The 15,717-nt window shown below is 39.8% G+C and overlaps 1 protein-coding gene across 1 annotated transcript in view; it reads right to left on the reverse strand.

The window, feature by feature from the left end:
- The window catches only part of gpc1a (glypican 1a), a 45,264-nt gene extending 36,138 nt beyond the window's left edge, over positions 1 to 9,126 (reverse strand). The window contains exon 1 of the mRNA XM_079807020.1: positions 8,604 to 9,126. Coding sequence (XP_079663146.1) covers positions 8,604 to 8,760 — 157 coding nt within the window. The 5' untranslated portion in view covers positions 8,761 to 9,126. The remainder of the gene's footprint in view (positions 1 to 8,603) is intronic.
- Between the last annotated feature and the right edge of the window lie 6,591 nt (positions 9,127 to 15,717).

The following is a 15,717-nucleotide window of genomic DNA, read 5'->3' on the forward strand; positions in this document are numbered from 1 at the left end:
TTTTAATTGAATAAAACTTGATATGAAGCATATTTTTCATTTTTAGTTTACACGAATGATACATTCTGTAAATATATTAAACCGTAATATATAAAATATAATAATTTAATAATTAGTATTTAAATTATATAATAATATATATAATAATAATTATAATAATAAAAATAAAATATATATATATATGGCTATAGTTCAGATTAAATTAAGTATGAACTGATTGAATTATTATTACATTTAATAGGATATTATACATTCTAATATTACTTATTTTAAAATTGAATATTGATAATTATTATTATTATTATTATTATATTTCATATTTTTATATATTAAGGTTTAATATATTTGGTTGAATATATATAAAATGTTCTGTCATGTAAACTAAAATTTTTTTAAATATGCTTCATATGATTCTGAATGAGCAAGTTTTATTCAATTCAAAGATAATATTTACTGTAATATCAACTCATGATCAATCAACTATATATTAGTTTATATTAAGTATGAACTATATATATATATATATATAACATGAATAATATCATATTTTAATTATTATAATAATTATTCATAACATTCAATTTTAAAATAAATAATATTATAATGTATAATATACTATTAAATTGAATAATAATGATATCAGTTCATACTTAATAATATAATCTTAACTAATATATAGTTGATCATGAGTTGATATTACAGTAAATATTATTTTTGAATTGAATAAAACTTGCTCATTCAGAATCATATGAAGCATATTTTTTATGTTATTTTGTTTTTAGACAGAACATTTTATATATAAAATATATTAAACTTTAATATATAAAAATATGAAATATAATAATAACAATTAAAAATATTACATTTTAAAATAAGTAATATTAGAATGTATAATATACTATTAAATGTAATAATAATTCAATCAGTTCATACTTAATAATTTAATCTGAACTATAGCCAAACTGCTAATGAGTTGATATTACAGTAAATATCATTTTTTAATGGAATAAAACATATTAAAATATATTATATATTTATATTAATATTTATGAGTGATACTAAAAGATGTATTATGTATAATTTTATATAACTATGATAATAATATATCAAATTTTAATTGATCTGGTAATTCACGCCTAAAAAAATGAGGAATTACAGCTGGATTGAAATCCGTGATAGTCGTGCAACAGAAATTAGAAGCGTAAAACTAATTAACAACGTCAGATGAGCGAATTTGATTGTCACTCTCCACTGAAGGACTGTATTATTGAATTTGCATGTGCGAACGGGTTTAATATATGCGAAAAGCTTAACCCAATCACCCCTGCCTGATCTACACATGGGGGTTGGATGTGAACTGAGAACATGGGTGAGAACATGTGGCTGAGAACATGGGTGTGTGCCTTTCATTTCACACAGGGCTCATGGGTGTGTGCCTCGCTCTATAGAAGAGCAGCAAACATGAGCCAAAGCTGAGGTCTGAAAGCAGGCTACAGGTTACAAGGGTCCAAAAACATCACAAATTCGTCAACACCGCGGATACTTGGATCTCGCTTTCAAAACCTGGAAATGAAACTCTTAAAATAACAAAGTTACGATAATACGATCACAAGCAAGCGGCAGATCGCACACATACCCGCCCGACTCCCATCTTCATGGCCTACTTGAGGGAAATGTGAGATTGTCATTGTTTAGAGTGACCGCAGGGCTCAGAGTGTCACGTATTCCCTCCGCTGAACAATACGCTGCCTCTGTGTTTGTAAAAATGGCAGGCACACTAGTTGCGTCGGTAATCCTAGACGGCAGCTTTCAGCTCTGGTTCCTCTCTGACCTTTAGGTAATGCTTTATGATCAGCTCTTTCTAGATCATGCTAAAACAAAACGCGGCGGAAACCTCAAACCCTCCAACTCAGAATTCGCAGAACGGGTCTCAATGTCACACTAGATAAAGAGGCGTCAAAATAACGTCTTATTGTAACAGTCCGATACTTCCCTACTATATATTATGCGAAAAAGCACGGCAACATAGTATGTCCGAATACAAGTTCGAAAAACAGAAGGTGGAAAGTCCCCGGATGACCTACTGAGATTCTGAAGTGCACATAAGATGGACGCTTTACTATCCCGTGAGGCCACGGGAGAGGATTTGTGAATGGCTGTGAAAAGACGCAACTGGTGCGGTAGGTCACATGATAATGAAAACATGGCGGATGTAGTACTGGAACACATTCATTAGCCTGGATGCCAGCCGAACTTAGCCCCGCCCACAACATTTGAGCTTGGGAAGTTCGGTCTGGACTTGATCCTTTGTGGAGCAACTATGCTCGAACCAGAGCTGTTCGGACCAATCAAATTGTCAGGGCGGGCTTTATACGATGATGGAAAGATGATCAACAGAGACATAATCATCCACGTCACCAAAGAGCGCTTGGGTTGAATTCGTTCTAATCCCAAACGGAGAACTTGTTCGTATATGCGTTCACCTTTACTATTTCTCTCAGAAATTATGATTGTGTTGGTAAGTGCTCCGGGTATCCTGAAATTCTCATACAACACCGGCAAAGATTGTTTACACTCATCTTCTTCTTCAACTTCTTCCAGCGCACGTGCAGTTGAGTTCTGTTGACAACTATGCGTCGCTCCTTTGCTCTGATTGGTTGAAGGTCTATCCAATTAAGTCCAGAGGCATTTTCGCCTCATAATCACAGCCCAAATGGAGCTGTATCAGACTCATATTCCGACTAGAATCTGAGTATGACGACGTCAAGCTATACATTCATACTATATAGAACAAACTTTTTTAATGGTCGCGAAGTAAGTTTCAAACCGAATGTAGTGCCTACTATACGGTATCCAAATTCAGACGCAGCATATAACTAACCAGAATGTCAGTTCTATATAGGCGAATATTCTGTGAAAATCATTGTCTGTTGTGAAAATATTGGCAAAATAATATAATCATGCAATTTATATGGAAAATCTAATTTAGTTTAACATCATAGGGCCCTATTTTAACGATCTGAGCGCACGGTGCAGGTGCACTTACGGAATCCGAATCCACTTTTGCTGGTTTAACGTCGGAAAAAATGGTCGGCGCGGCAGGCGCATGGTCCAAAAGGGTTGTACCTAGTCTCTTAATGAGTCATGGGTGTGTTTTGGGCGTAACCATAGACTGTAAAAAAATATGGACGTGGTGTCCGTGATGTCACCCATAGGATTCTGAAGAGCAATTTTGAAGTGTAAAGTAGGGTCGAGCTGGCCGTTGCCATCTTGTCAGTGCGTCATCGCGCGTCACTCCCGGATAACAGAAAATGGGCAAAGAGGCGGGATGTGGGCGGAGCTGAAGTGACGCGATGACTAACAGACAACAGATAAATGGCTATCCACCTGTCACTCAAAGTGGCCACGCCGTTAATTATGCAGAACTTTAAAGCTTTATATAATGTAAGTGAATGAGTCATAAAAAAATTCACCCCCCTCACAGTTGTCATGAAGGGCAAAATAAGCCGTATAGACCAAAACCACAATTTGTACCAGACTGTAAACATGTGTTTTTCTGCTGTAAAGTTGGGCATTTTAACATGGAGCTCAATGAGATTCTGCTCCCTTCTGGAGCCCTAGTGGCCAGTCCATGAATTGCAGTTTTAGTCACTTCCGTATTGGCTTCAAGAGAAACTGCGGGAGGTTGCCGCTTGGCCGTAATGTGTAATAAACCAATCAGAGTCTCATCTCCCATTCCCTTTAAAAGCCAGTTGCGCTCGCGCCACGGCGGATTCGCTGTTTACATGACGGAATTTGCAAGCGGAAAAACTGTACGCTTCTCCAGAGAGGAATCCTTTTATTTTTCATATTTAACAATGTTTGTGTGCTGCTGCGCATCCCTGTGTGTACTAAGCAGAGTGTACGCGCGTTGTGCACCCGCCTATATGCGCACATTACAAACGCGCTCTTTAAATAACACAAAAAATATTGCGCTATTGACTTTAGAGCAGGTTTTTGTTGGTCAATGGCGCAGTCATTTACCTCAGTTACCTCAAAATAGCAACACACCAACAGTGCGCCGGAACACACCTATGTGCGCACAGATGGGCGCGAGTGCATTTGCTATTTAAACAACATGGCGCTGGACGTAAGGAAGATAACTGTGTCAGGCTGAGACTAATAAAAAACACTTGCGTCGCGCCTGGCGTAGTGTTGTCAAAAGTACAGACCGCGATACCAAGTGGGTACTGAAATTAAAAAAATGTGACGCTTTGAGCACTCTTGAGCTGGAATCGTAAACATCTCCGACTGGCCATTGTGCTCACGCGCTCATCGGATGTGTCTGTGATTGGCTACAATGATCAACGCACGGGAGCGTTTGCAAGTGTTTTGGAAGCAGGAGCAGGAGCGTCTGAAAGCAAAAGCAGGCGTCGACCAGCGGACCGGTAGGCTGATAGGCGCCTGCATTCAAACACTCCAGTGTGTATCTGTGTAAGCGCTCTGAAAAGCGTCATTGATGTATATTTACAACATGTTTTTGAAGCGCTGGTCATTGTAGCCAATCACAGACATATTTGATGAGCGCGTGAGCGTAAACGATTCCATTTAACAGCGCTCTAAAGGCCTGTACACAGCGGGACGAATATCGCGCGCACTTATCTCCAGCGTTTTGCGGCGCGTCTTGAGTGTTCATACCCAAGCGATTTCCACTGGCGATGCGCAGAGTGAACGTGCACATTCAGTAGATGCGCTCCCGGTACACAAGGTGGTGCTGTGGCATTTTATGCTTCTGACACTCGCTTGTCACACAGAAGAAGAGACAGTGTTTACGTGCTTGCCAAAACCATTCACGCACTTTTTGCTAACTGGCAAGCAGCATTAGCAGATCATCTTCTTCTTTGTCTACCTACTTCTTCTTCGTTGTATCAATACGTGCTCGGCAAGACTTTTTTTTGGTTTTGTGCTTGAGCGCCACCAAGTCGTGTTTTACTGTCACTTCAGCATCTCCAGGCACGTGAACAAAAGAGCCGATCTCATTAGTCGGCCAATTTTTAACACGCCGCGTCAAAATAAAAAAAACGAACCTGAGGCATTTTCTTTTTAAATTACACTTTTACGCCTGCCGTTTTGCGCAACGGTGTGCACACTCACATTGGCGCCCTTTTAGTCACGAGGCGTTAAACGTCGGGGCTAAACGCGCACGAAAATCGTCCCCATGTGAACAGGCCTTAAAGGATTAATTCACTTTTAAATAAACTTTTGCTGATAATTTACTCACCCCCATGTCATTCAAGATGTCCATGTCTTTCTTTCTGCAGTCAAAAAGAAATTAAGGTTTTTGAGGAAAACTTTCCAGGATTTTTCTCCATATAATGGACTTCAATGGGCTCCAAACGGTCCAAGGTCCAAATGACAAGGTCCAAAGGGCTTTAAACGATACCAGACGATGAATAAGGGTCTTATCTAGCGAAACGATCAGTTTCTGCGAGAAACCAAGCAGTATTTATGCTATTATTTTAAAATACGAGCGTGGTCATAGATATATCGATCATAGATGCTACTCATTCTACTGATCCATCTATGACCACGCACGTATTTTGACATCACTTAGCGGAAGTTATGGCGGAGCTCAGAGATGATCACGTTCGTCTGATAAGAGGTAAAATAATAGCATAAATACTGCTCGGTTTCTCGCAGAAACTGATCCTTTCGCTAGATCAGACCCTTATTCATCGTCTGGTATCGTTTAAAGCCCTTTGAAGCTGCACTGAAACTGTCATTTGAACCTTGAACCGTTTGGAGCCCATTGAAGTCCATTATATGGAGAACAATCCTGGAATGTTTTCATCCAAAACCTTCATTTCTTTTCGACTGAAGAAAGAAAGACATGGACATCTTGGATGACATGGGGGTGAGTAAATTATCAGCAAAAGTTTATTTAAAAGTGAACTAATCCTTTAAGTGTCACATTTTAAAAATTGGTACTCGGTTCGAGATGAGCTCCGACTTGGTATCGCGGTCACTAGCCTGGCCCTGCATTGCGCCGGGTGTATGATAGGGCCCTAAAAGTAGTCCCAATAATACTACCGCATTGATCAAAATTTAAGACAATGTTTTTTTATTAGAATTAGATCTGTCTTATATTCAGGGTCTAGACTTTTATATGTCAATAATACACCCGCAACAATAGGTGGCGCCAAATACGCATAAAACGAGTGTGCTAAGAAATACGGCGTGTCAGAGTGTAATTTTAGAAGATCACGAGCGCAAAAAGACAGTCTTAAAAACGCTAACAGTCAAATAAAAGCTTACCGTCTAAGAGCCGCGTGACTGTCGTGTTTGCGTGCCTCGCTGACGGGACCAAACTTCCAACGTACGTGATTTTAAAACGTAAGACGGTACCCAGAACTACTTGTAAGATTTCACTTCTACTGTTAATGAAATTTTGGGAGGCTACATGGTTTTCACTATGAGATGGATAGCCTAATGGTTATATAATTCAGATATACTACAGGTTGTTTTTATGGTATGCCAAAAAGTGTTTCTTTTTAAATGAGATCGTTGGTACATTTTACCAGTATTTACCATACTTCCAATACAAAATGTTAAAATATGAAAAATACGCAGTATGAAAATTATTTTCAAATAAAAGAAAACCTTTTTTTCCCAAAAGGTACATCTTGAAAAGAGAGGGGGGTTGTCTTATAATCAGGGTCGTCTTATATTCAAAACAATACGGTAAATTGACTTTTACGCAAATGAACATAATCTGACTATTAAAACTCGACATGAAACATTGTTTATATGTCCATAATGTGACATATTTCATAGTTCAGTCAAATAATGAAAATGTCGTCATCATTTACTCATCCTAATGCCATTCAAAACCACTTTCTCCTGTGGAACGCAAAAGGAGACGTTTTGAAAAATGTTCATGCTGCACTAATACAATGAAAGTGGATGAGGACTGGGGCTGTCAAGCTCCGAAAAGCATAAAAAAGCATCATAAAAGTAATCCAAACGACTTCTGGAGCTGTGCACGAGGAACAGACTGAAATGTAAGTGGTTGTTCCCAGAAAATCCTGCTTGAGAGCCGTAGTCCCCATTCACTTTATGGAAATAAAGCACAACTTAATTTGTATCTCAAACCATTTATATTTAGCCGCTAACGTATAATGCATCTCATTTAAATAAACACGAGCACAATCTGGCTGCCAACCACTTTAAAGCTTTTAAACGAACAACTTGTTTCGACGGTTTGGACAATGAATAAAAGATGTCGAGACGGTCTCAAAGCGAGACGGCACATGCTACATTTTCCCAGTCTCCCCCTTCTGTCATTGAGACCGCAGGCGATGACCTTGAGAATTTCCTCACGGCCAATAGGAACTCTTTGTTTCTCCCAGCCTCTCAAATCTGCTGAGGATGCCGATGTGTAACGCCTCAAACGCACTTATTACTCAAGGCGATGTTGCACTGATGTTTGTGTGTACACTAGTAAGTGCTTTTCTGTGTGTAGCGGAGGCAGAATTTATATTGTACGGATGTATTTTCATTATACTATAGAAAAAGTGCACCGGCAATGTTGCTCAAACTGCGCTTCCTTCCTGGCTCAGGCTTTATTTACAAGTGTGTGAGTGTGGCACATGTGCGATCATTTATCTCCTTTAGCTTCTCGGGCACACTGCACAATTAGACATATGCATCCCAGAGGAATTCCGGGAGAAAAAAACTGGGAGCACATCATGCACTGATATAATTGCATGTTTACGCAAACTGATTTGTGACATATTACTGGTTATAATGTGCGACCTATTATCAAAAAGACGGCTGTGCCATAAAGATTGATGGCAGATTTCAGACTACCCAGCATGCATGGGACAGATTCACAACCTGCCAACATTTTTTGGCCTCTAATGGAAACATTAAAAATCCCTGGCTGCAGCTAGTAGTCACTTGCTGACTGCACGGATTTCAGCCGCTGCCCCTAACTAGCAAATGACAAAGAAAATCACGAGACTTGCTCATCAAATGCCACGCTTTACTGACTACACACTGCCCTACGTGTATCTAATAACACCACCAACACCGAATAATACCACGAATTGCATAAAACCACAGATATTGGTGTGGTTTTTACTCCTTGAGTGCAACCCTGGGGAAAACAGGGACCACATACTGTTGGAGATGAGCTCCAGCACACGCTCTTTCAAACCACATGGGGATCCAGACATCAGGTGGGTGTCTTTATAAAACTGATGAATGAACCGAAAGGTCATTTTTAATGGGGAAGTCGCTTGTAGACCCGGTACAGTTTTGTCTATTGTTCTGTTCGGTGTAGAGCTTTTGTCTGGGACCCTCCATCTGTTCATTGAACTTGACAATAAGAACATGCACCTCACGAAACATTGGAGCGTTTCAGGTGGATAGATAGATAGATAGATAGATAGATAGATAGATAGATAGATAGATAGATAGATAGATAGATAGATAGATAGATAGATAGATAGATAGATAGATAGATAGATAGATAGATAGATAGATAGATAGATAGAAATGACAGTTGAACATGAATGAGACAATAGTACCTGTAACAATGACCTCTCACCGGGGATTCATACCTGATATCTCGGACTGCGGGATGCCGTTTAACGTGAAGCCTTTGCCGCTGTAGAAGTGGCGCACTTCCGCGCAGCTCCGCGCTTTACCGCCCGCGTTATCCGCAGACAGAGACACGGAGATGAGGGACACGAGCAGCGCGACCGCTGTCAGATCCATTGTGCCCGGATCCAGAGACTGAGGAAGAGGAGGAAGTCCACTGATGCTCTAACACTTCACGCAGCGAACCCGACGCATCCGATTCTTTCTACAACTGTAAAATCCACTTGTTTGGGGATGTAAACGCACGTCCAGGTTTAAAGCCGCCGGTCCTGAGGATGAAAGAGGATGCGTGTTATTGATCAGTCCGGTGGGGATCTGTTTCTGGTGCTCATGTCTTTACGCGCTAGCCTATTAATAATGCATAACTTATAATATTCCTACAAGTAGCTGCTATAGTATAAACAGTAAATACTGTTGTAGGAATGGCTGGTTAGAGCGCTCAGTGCTGCTGCTGTGCGCTCCTGGGCTGTCTGTCGCTTTGCTGTCCCGTTCTCACCGAACAATGGTCATGTCCGATTCGCGAACGAGTCGTTCTTTGGAATCGGCTCATTTGAATGATTCGGACGAATCAATTCGCTTATTCATAGAAACAATGCTTTTTTATTGAAAAACATCTATCTATCTATCTATCTATCTATCTATCTATCTATCTATCTATCTATCTATCTATCTATCTATCTATCTATCTATCTATCTATCTATCTATCTATCTATCTATCTATCTCAATCAGGCATAACATTATGACCACTGACAGGTGAAGTGAGTAACACTGATTTTCTCTTCATCACGGCACCTGTTTGTGGGTGGGATATATTAGGCAGCAAGTGAACATTTTGTCCTCAGAGTTGATGTGTTAGAAGCAGGAAAAATGGGCAAGCGTAAGGATTTGAGCGAGTTTGACAAGGGCCAGATTGTGATGGCTAGACGACTGGGTCAGAGCATCTCCAAAACTGCAGCTCTTGTGGGGTGTTCCCGGCCTGCAGTGGTCAGTCTCTATCAAAAGTGCTCCAAGGAAGGAACAGTGGAGAACCGGCGACAGGGTCATGGGCGGCCAAGAGAGAGCATTTTCTTGAGGTGCCCCCCTGAGCACTTGGTGCCCTACGAACCAAAAATTTTTCAGGAGTGGTTTGAGGAGCACAACAGCGAGTTTGAGGTGTAGACTTGGCCTCCAAATTCCCCAGATCTCAATCCAATCGAGCATCTGTGGGATGTACGGAACAAACAAGTCCGATCCATGGAGACCCCACCTCGCAACTTACAGGACTAAAAGGATCTACTGCTAACATCTTGGTGCCAGATACCACAGACCACCTTCAGGGGTCTAGTGGAGTCCATGCCTCGACAGATCAGGGCTGTTTTGACAGCAAAATTGGGACCAACACAATATTAGGAGGGTGGTCATAATGTAATGCCTGAGCGGTCTATCTATCTATCTATCTATCTATCTATCTATCTATCTATCTATCTATCTATCTATCTATCTATCTATCTATCTATCTATCTATCTATCTATATATCTATCTATCTAGTAAAAACACTTTTTCAAAAAAACAAAAAGAATTTACGAGGGCCATTTTGAAGTGATGAATCATTTGAATCGATTCATTGAAACGATCCGTTCGTTCTAATTTCCCAACATCACCGAGCAAGTCCAGCCCTGTGGGAGAATAAAAGAGGAGGGATGGGGGTAAAGACACCTGCAGGTGTAGCAGACGCCCCCTGCCGCCTTCCCCAACTACTGTAACGGAACGTATCCTGCGTGGCAATTGATTTTCAGGTGGGATATTAAATGGACGTGATCATATAACAGATTGAATCGGTTATAGGCTGAAACCTAGAACACAGTCAAGCAGCGAAAGCCTGATATTTTCCAGTCAACACACGTCTAATTAAGAGCACTCGGATTCTCGGAGTTTGTGTTGAGCGGGTTCATTTCAATTACATGGTGATTACACTGCAGCATACAGGAGAATAATTATTTTTCACAACTACAATAAGCGCATATTGCACCGCGACGGCCCTGTTGGATCATATATCCGCGCCGGTGGAAAAGGAAAGTGAGTCATTGACCACACTAAGAGAATAATAATAAAGCACTCACCTTTAAGCTCAAAGCAGTCTCAAAGCCAATTTCCCAGCATTTCTATGACAGTTGCCATGCACTTTGTTGGCACAAAATCGTAGCAACGGCTAAATGAGGGTTGCACTGCTGTGGAGACCAAGAAATGTTCATGACAGCTTAATTGGCATCTAAATAATAAGACACAGCTAATTAAAAAAAGCAGCATAAATTACAGCATGCCTCAAGAAAGACTTGAAGACTCAATTGTGCATTCTGGGCGTGACTGATTCATTCGGATAGATTACAGAATATGTTGTCAGAAAAGATGTAATTGATACAAAACAGGTTCAGTTCGGCTGAAAACATTTATTAAGATATGAATATGATACAAACCACAGCTTTGCTACAGGAAAGTCAAATATAACCCGCAAGAACGTGGCTCAGAAGTTGATGTTGACGGCGAGGTGCGAAAATAGAAACGATTTCAATTTCAAAAGAGCTTGGAGAGAGATAAAAAAAGACACGTGTATACTTTGAAAATATGGTATTTTATTGATGGATTTACTTTCGAGCACTTACAGTAACAAATCATATGACGGAGCTATATGGAAATTACTGAACTCAAATGAAAGTTTAAGACTGAGGCGTCACGGCGAACTGTCAAAACAAACTCAAGAAAAGGTTAAAGGTCGATGTTATGATAGTTTCTACTAGAAATAAAGTGTTTCATTATCCTAGGAGTTAATCACAAGCTATTTTCAATGTTTTAAATGGTTATATGCACAACCCGACTATCATATACACACTTTTGTATACATAGATTTCAGTATAAATATGTTAAATGTACATTTTGACTTTTTACAACAGCAAAAAAAGCCCTACAATTGCTCAAGCAGATGGGTCAATCTTACAAAAACTGTCATTTCAAAAACTGCTCTGTTTTGAAGTCCATTAAGATTTTTATTTTTGCATTATTTTCAGATTTTCTTCTCAATATATTTAATGCAAATACATATAGTTTTCATTACTGTATTTTGAGAAGAAAATACATATAAATAAACTATTTAAATTAGAAATAGGTTGTGCTTTATGCAATTTATTATTGATTTTCCTCCCCTTTAGATTATAGAAATAAGAATTACAGCATAAATACACTGTAAACAAATCCGTAAAAACCCCGGATAATGTACTGGCAGAAAATTACCAGGACAATATCCAGTAATTTTATGGACGTTTCGGTTAAACCTAAAACACAACGCAATGAAGTTCAAAATTCAAAATACAGGTAAGACACCTGTAAAAAATAAATACGGAAATTTTCGTCAAAATAATACTGTACATTGTGCCCTATTGTTTTAGAGCGTATATGTAAAAATGTCACAATGCAAAAAAAAAAAAAGAATTCTTAATGTGGCTTCATGTTCTACATTTTCCCCCCCTGAGTTAAGGGTGAAATGTGAACTTTTGCCTGGATATACTGATAAAAAGAGAATTAAAATTTAATATAATCCACACATACAATTGTACAGTACTCACTCACACACACACATATAATTATATATATATATATATATATATATATATATATATATATATATATATATATATATATATATATATATATATATATATATATATATATATATATATATATATATATATATATATAAATAAAGTGATCAGTTGACTTAAAAAAGTGAGGAAACCCATTGCCTTAAAATTATTAAAGGAACACAACACTATTTTTGAAAATAGGCTAATTTTCCGTCTCCCCTAGAGTTAAACACGTTGAGTTTTACCATTTTCGAATCCATTCAGCCGATCTCTGGGTCTAGCGGTAGCACTTTTAGCATAGCTTAGCATAGATCATTGAATCTGATTAGACCATTAGCATCTCGCTCAAAAAAATGACCAAAGAGTTTCAATATTTTTCCTTTTTAAAACTTGACTCTTCTGTAGTTACATCGTGTACTAAGACCGACGGAAAATGAAAAGTTGTGATTTTCTAGGCCAATATGGCTAGGAACTATATGGAAGTTTCCTAGCTGGGGACTATTTTCAGGCGCTGTGTAATATCACTGCGCCGCTGCACTCATGGTACGGCACAAAGTTAATTGATTATTACGCAGGAATGAGAGTATAGTTCCTAGTCATATCGGTCTAGAAAATCGCAACTTTTCATTTTCCGTCGGTCTTAGTACACGATGTAACTACAGAAGGGTCAAGTTTTAAAAAGTAAAAATATCAAAACTCTTTAGTCATTTTTTGAGCGAGATGCTAACGGTCTAATCAGATTCAATGATCTATGCTAAGCTATGCTAAAAGTGCTACCGTCAGACCCGGAGATCGGCTGAATGGATTTTAATACGGTAAAACTCAACAGTTTAACTCTAGGGGAGTTGGAAAATGAGCCTATTTTCAAAAATAGTGGTGTGTTCCTTTAAGTAAATAAACTTCATAAGTAATTTAAACGTTTTTGAATTGTCAAGTTCGCACAACTTAATATTTTCAATGTATCATGGCGTTTATTAGGCTACTTGATAACTTTAAGGCAACAGGCTTCCTCCCTTTCTTAAGTCAACATCACTTTATACAGTGGGCGGCCTTCGCAGAAACTCCTGCAGGGGGGTGCAAATTAATTGAGGATGTGATATGTTACTCTAAAATGTACCAATCCATACGAGTGTAATTGTAAATCCTCATTCCAAAAGATTCAAAACAGCGGCACTAAAAATATGACATTAAACCACCACAGAAATGACGGTGGACCTCAATCACACTTGCGTCTCCTTACACTACTTAGTAGCTACATAAAACCCTTTAAAACAGGCCAGAGCAAAACGAGTAACCAGTTTTTGAACAGTCGCATCCTGAGGGGGGCCGACATGAGAACTTTCTGAGCATCTGAGGAGATCAGAAGACGAATGTGCAGACTTCTAAGGGCCTAGTGCAAATGCATGCGAGTATCGTTCAGTCTTTTATACTGTGCGTCAAACACCATCGGGCCACAGAAGGAGCTGTATTATGGGGAAGAGAGCAAGAAATAGGGCGGATGAGATGGTCGGGATGTGGGCGACTCCTTTGGCGTGCATGCCCGGTTTGGATCTGGAGTTGGGGGGTTGGATTGGGATATTCCTGCCCCGTGGTGGAATTTGTTCAAGGATTTCCTTTTTAGTGAGCACTGTTGGAAGAAAAATGAATGAAAATGTTTAAGAATTAGGTGCAGATATCACATTTAAACAAGTTAGTACTCAAAACTCTAAGGGGACACATACACAACACCATTTTCAACTAAAAACAACTTTTTATTCGTTTTGTCTGTTCATTTACACGAGAAATGAAGCCAGCGCAAGTTCTGCCAGGAAGACTCAATCATTACATCACTAATTACCTGCTCATCTATCCAATCATATCCTTTTTCTGTAGCATAAAAAGGTAGTAATTACTCATGTCTGAGTTCGCAGATACCGTTGCTTCAGCGCTACCATCCTCCCCACCACCACCAAGATGGGACCTTTCCTCCATCCCCCCCTACACCACCAGTCGGGCCCTCCTATCATCCTCAACACCACCAGATGGGTTCTCCCCTCTACCCCGAAGACTTCAGGATGTTATTTTCCTCCATCTACCACACCACCACCAGATGGCCCCCTTCCTTACTTCGCGGGGGTAGGCTTTGTCTTCAGGCAGGATACGCAGATTCCGTACCCTCGGAATGCGAATTACGAATGGGGCCTACGCCAAAGAACTTGATTGCTTGCTGAGCTCCGAAATAAATGTTATTGTTACAGCATTAATTCCGAGTCTTTCTGGTAGAACTGTGTTTTGCCGGCCTGAAAACACAAACTTTTGAAAACGTGTTTCAAAGTGCAAGTTTTGAAAATGCTACCGTTATTGTCACCGTGTAAACTACAAAAACACAAATTGGTGAAATTACGTGTTGAGTCTATAGTCGCGCAGTTTCTCCATAGACCGTCAAAAAATGGACACCATAGACTTCAACGGAGGAAAGTGAAGTCAATTAGAAGCACTCACTTCCTGATGGCTGAGCGTACTGCAAATGTGTGCTCTGCATTTAACCCATCCAAGTGAACACACACACACGCCGTGAACACACACCCAGAGCAGTGGGCAGCCATATTGCTGTGGCGCCTGGGGAGCAGCTGGGGGTTCGGTGCCTTGCTCAAGGGTCTCACCTCAGTCGTGGTATTGAGGGTGGAGGAGAGCGCTGGTATTCACTCCCCCCACCGACAATTCCTACCGGACCTGAGACTCGAACCCGCAACCTTTGGGTTACAAGTCCGACTCTCTAACCATTAGGCCACGATTGCCCCGAAATGATTGAGAGAGCCAATCAAATCAAAATAGGCAGGGTTTACATTCTCTTTTGGTCTTCACACACAGACGAGCGCGTCAATCTATCGCTTAATGCTGTTGCGGAGAGAGACTCTATTCTTTCCGGTGAAATCACAAAACAAAATGCACACAAACGTGTCCGTTCTCTTTAGGGGTGCACTGAAATTTCGGCCGCCGAAAATGGCATTCTCGGTTTCGGGCCGAAATAAAAAAAACAGCCGAAAACGTAAACCGAAAATGAATGGCACCCGCCACTCCCATCCGTGCACAAGCGCTTGTTAATACTTTCGCCTGGCTCCGCAAGTCCCCAAATCCCCAGCCTGACCCAGAGTCTAGCTCCAGCGGCCCCCAGGAATTTGAGACCCCTGCTTTGTCAGAATTTTATTTAAAACGTACTAGTTTGAGACAGTTCAGAGAACATTCTAAAGCAATTTCCCATAATGTTTGCAAAATGATAAAACAGAGCCCTTAATGTTTTCACAACTGACCAAGAAAAAATTCAGAGAACAGTGTTTTTCATAACTTAATGGGAACGTTAGCAAAATGTTCGTTAGTTGGGTTTTTCACACTACTAATGGTTATTTTAAGACATTTTCAATGAAAGGTTCTTCGGGGAGCCAAAAATGTCTCTTCTATGGCATTGTACAATGAGAAA

This window comes from Gobio gobio, assembly GCF_949357685.1.
Source record: "Gobio gobio genome assembly, chromosome: 24".
Lineage (NCBI taxonomy): Eukaryota > Metazoa > Chordata > Actinopteri > Cypriniformes > Gobionidae > Gobio > Gobio gobio.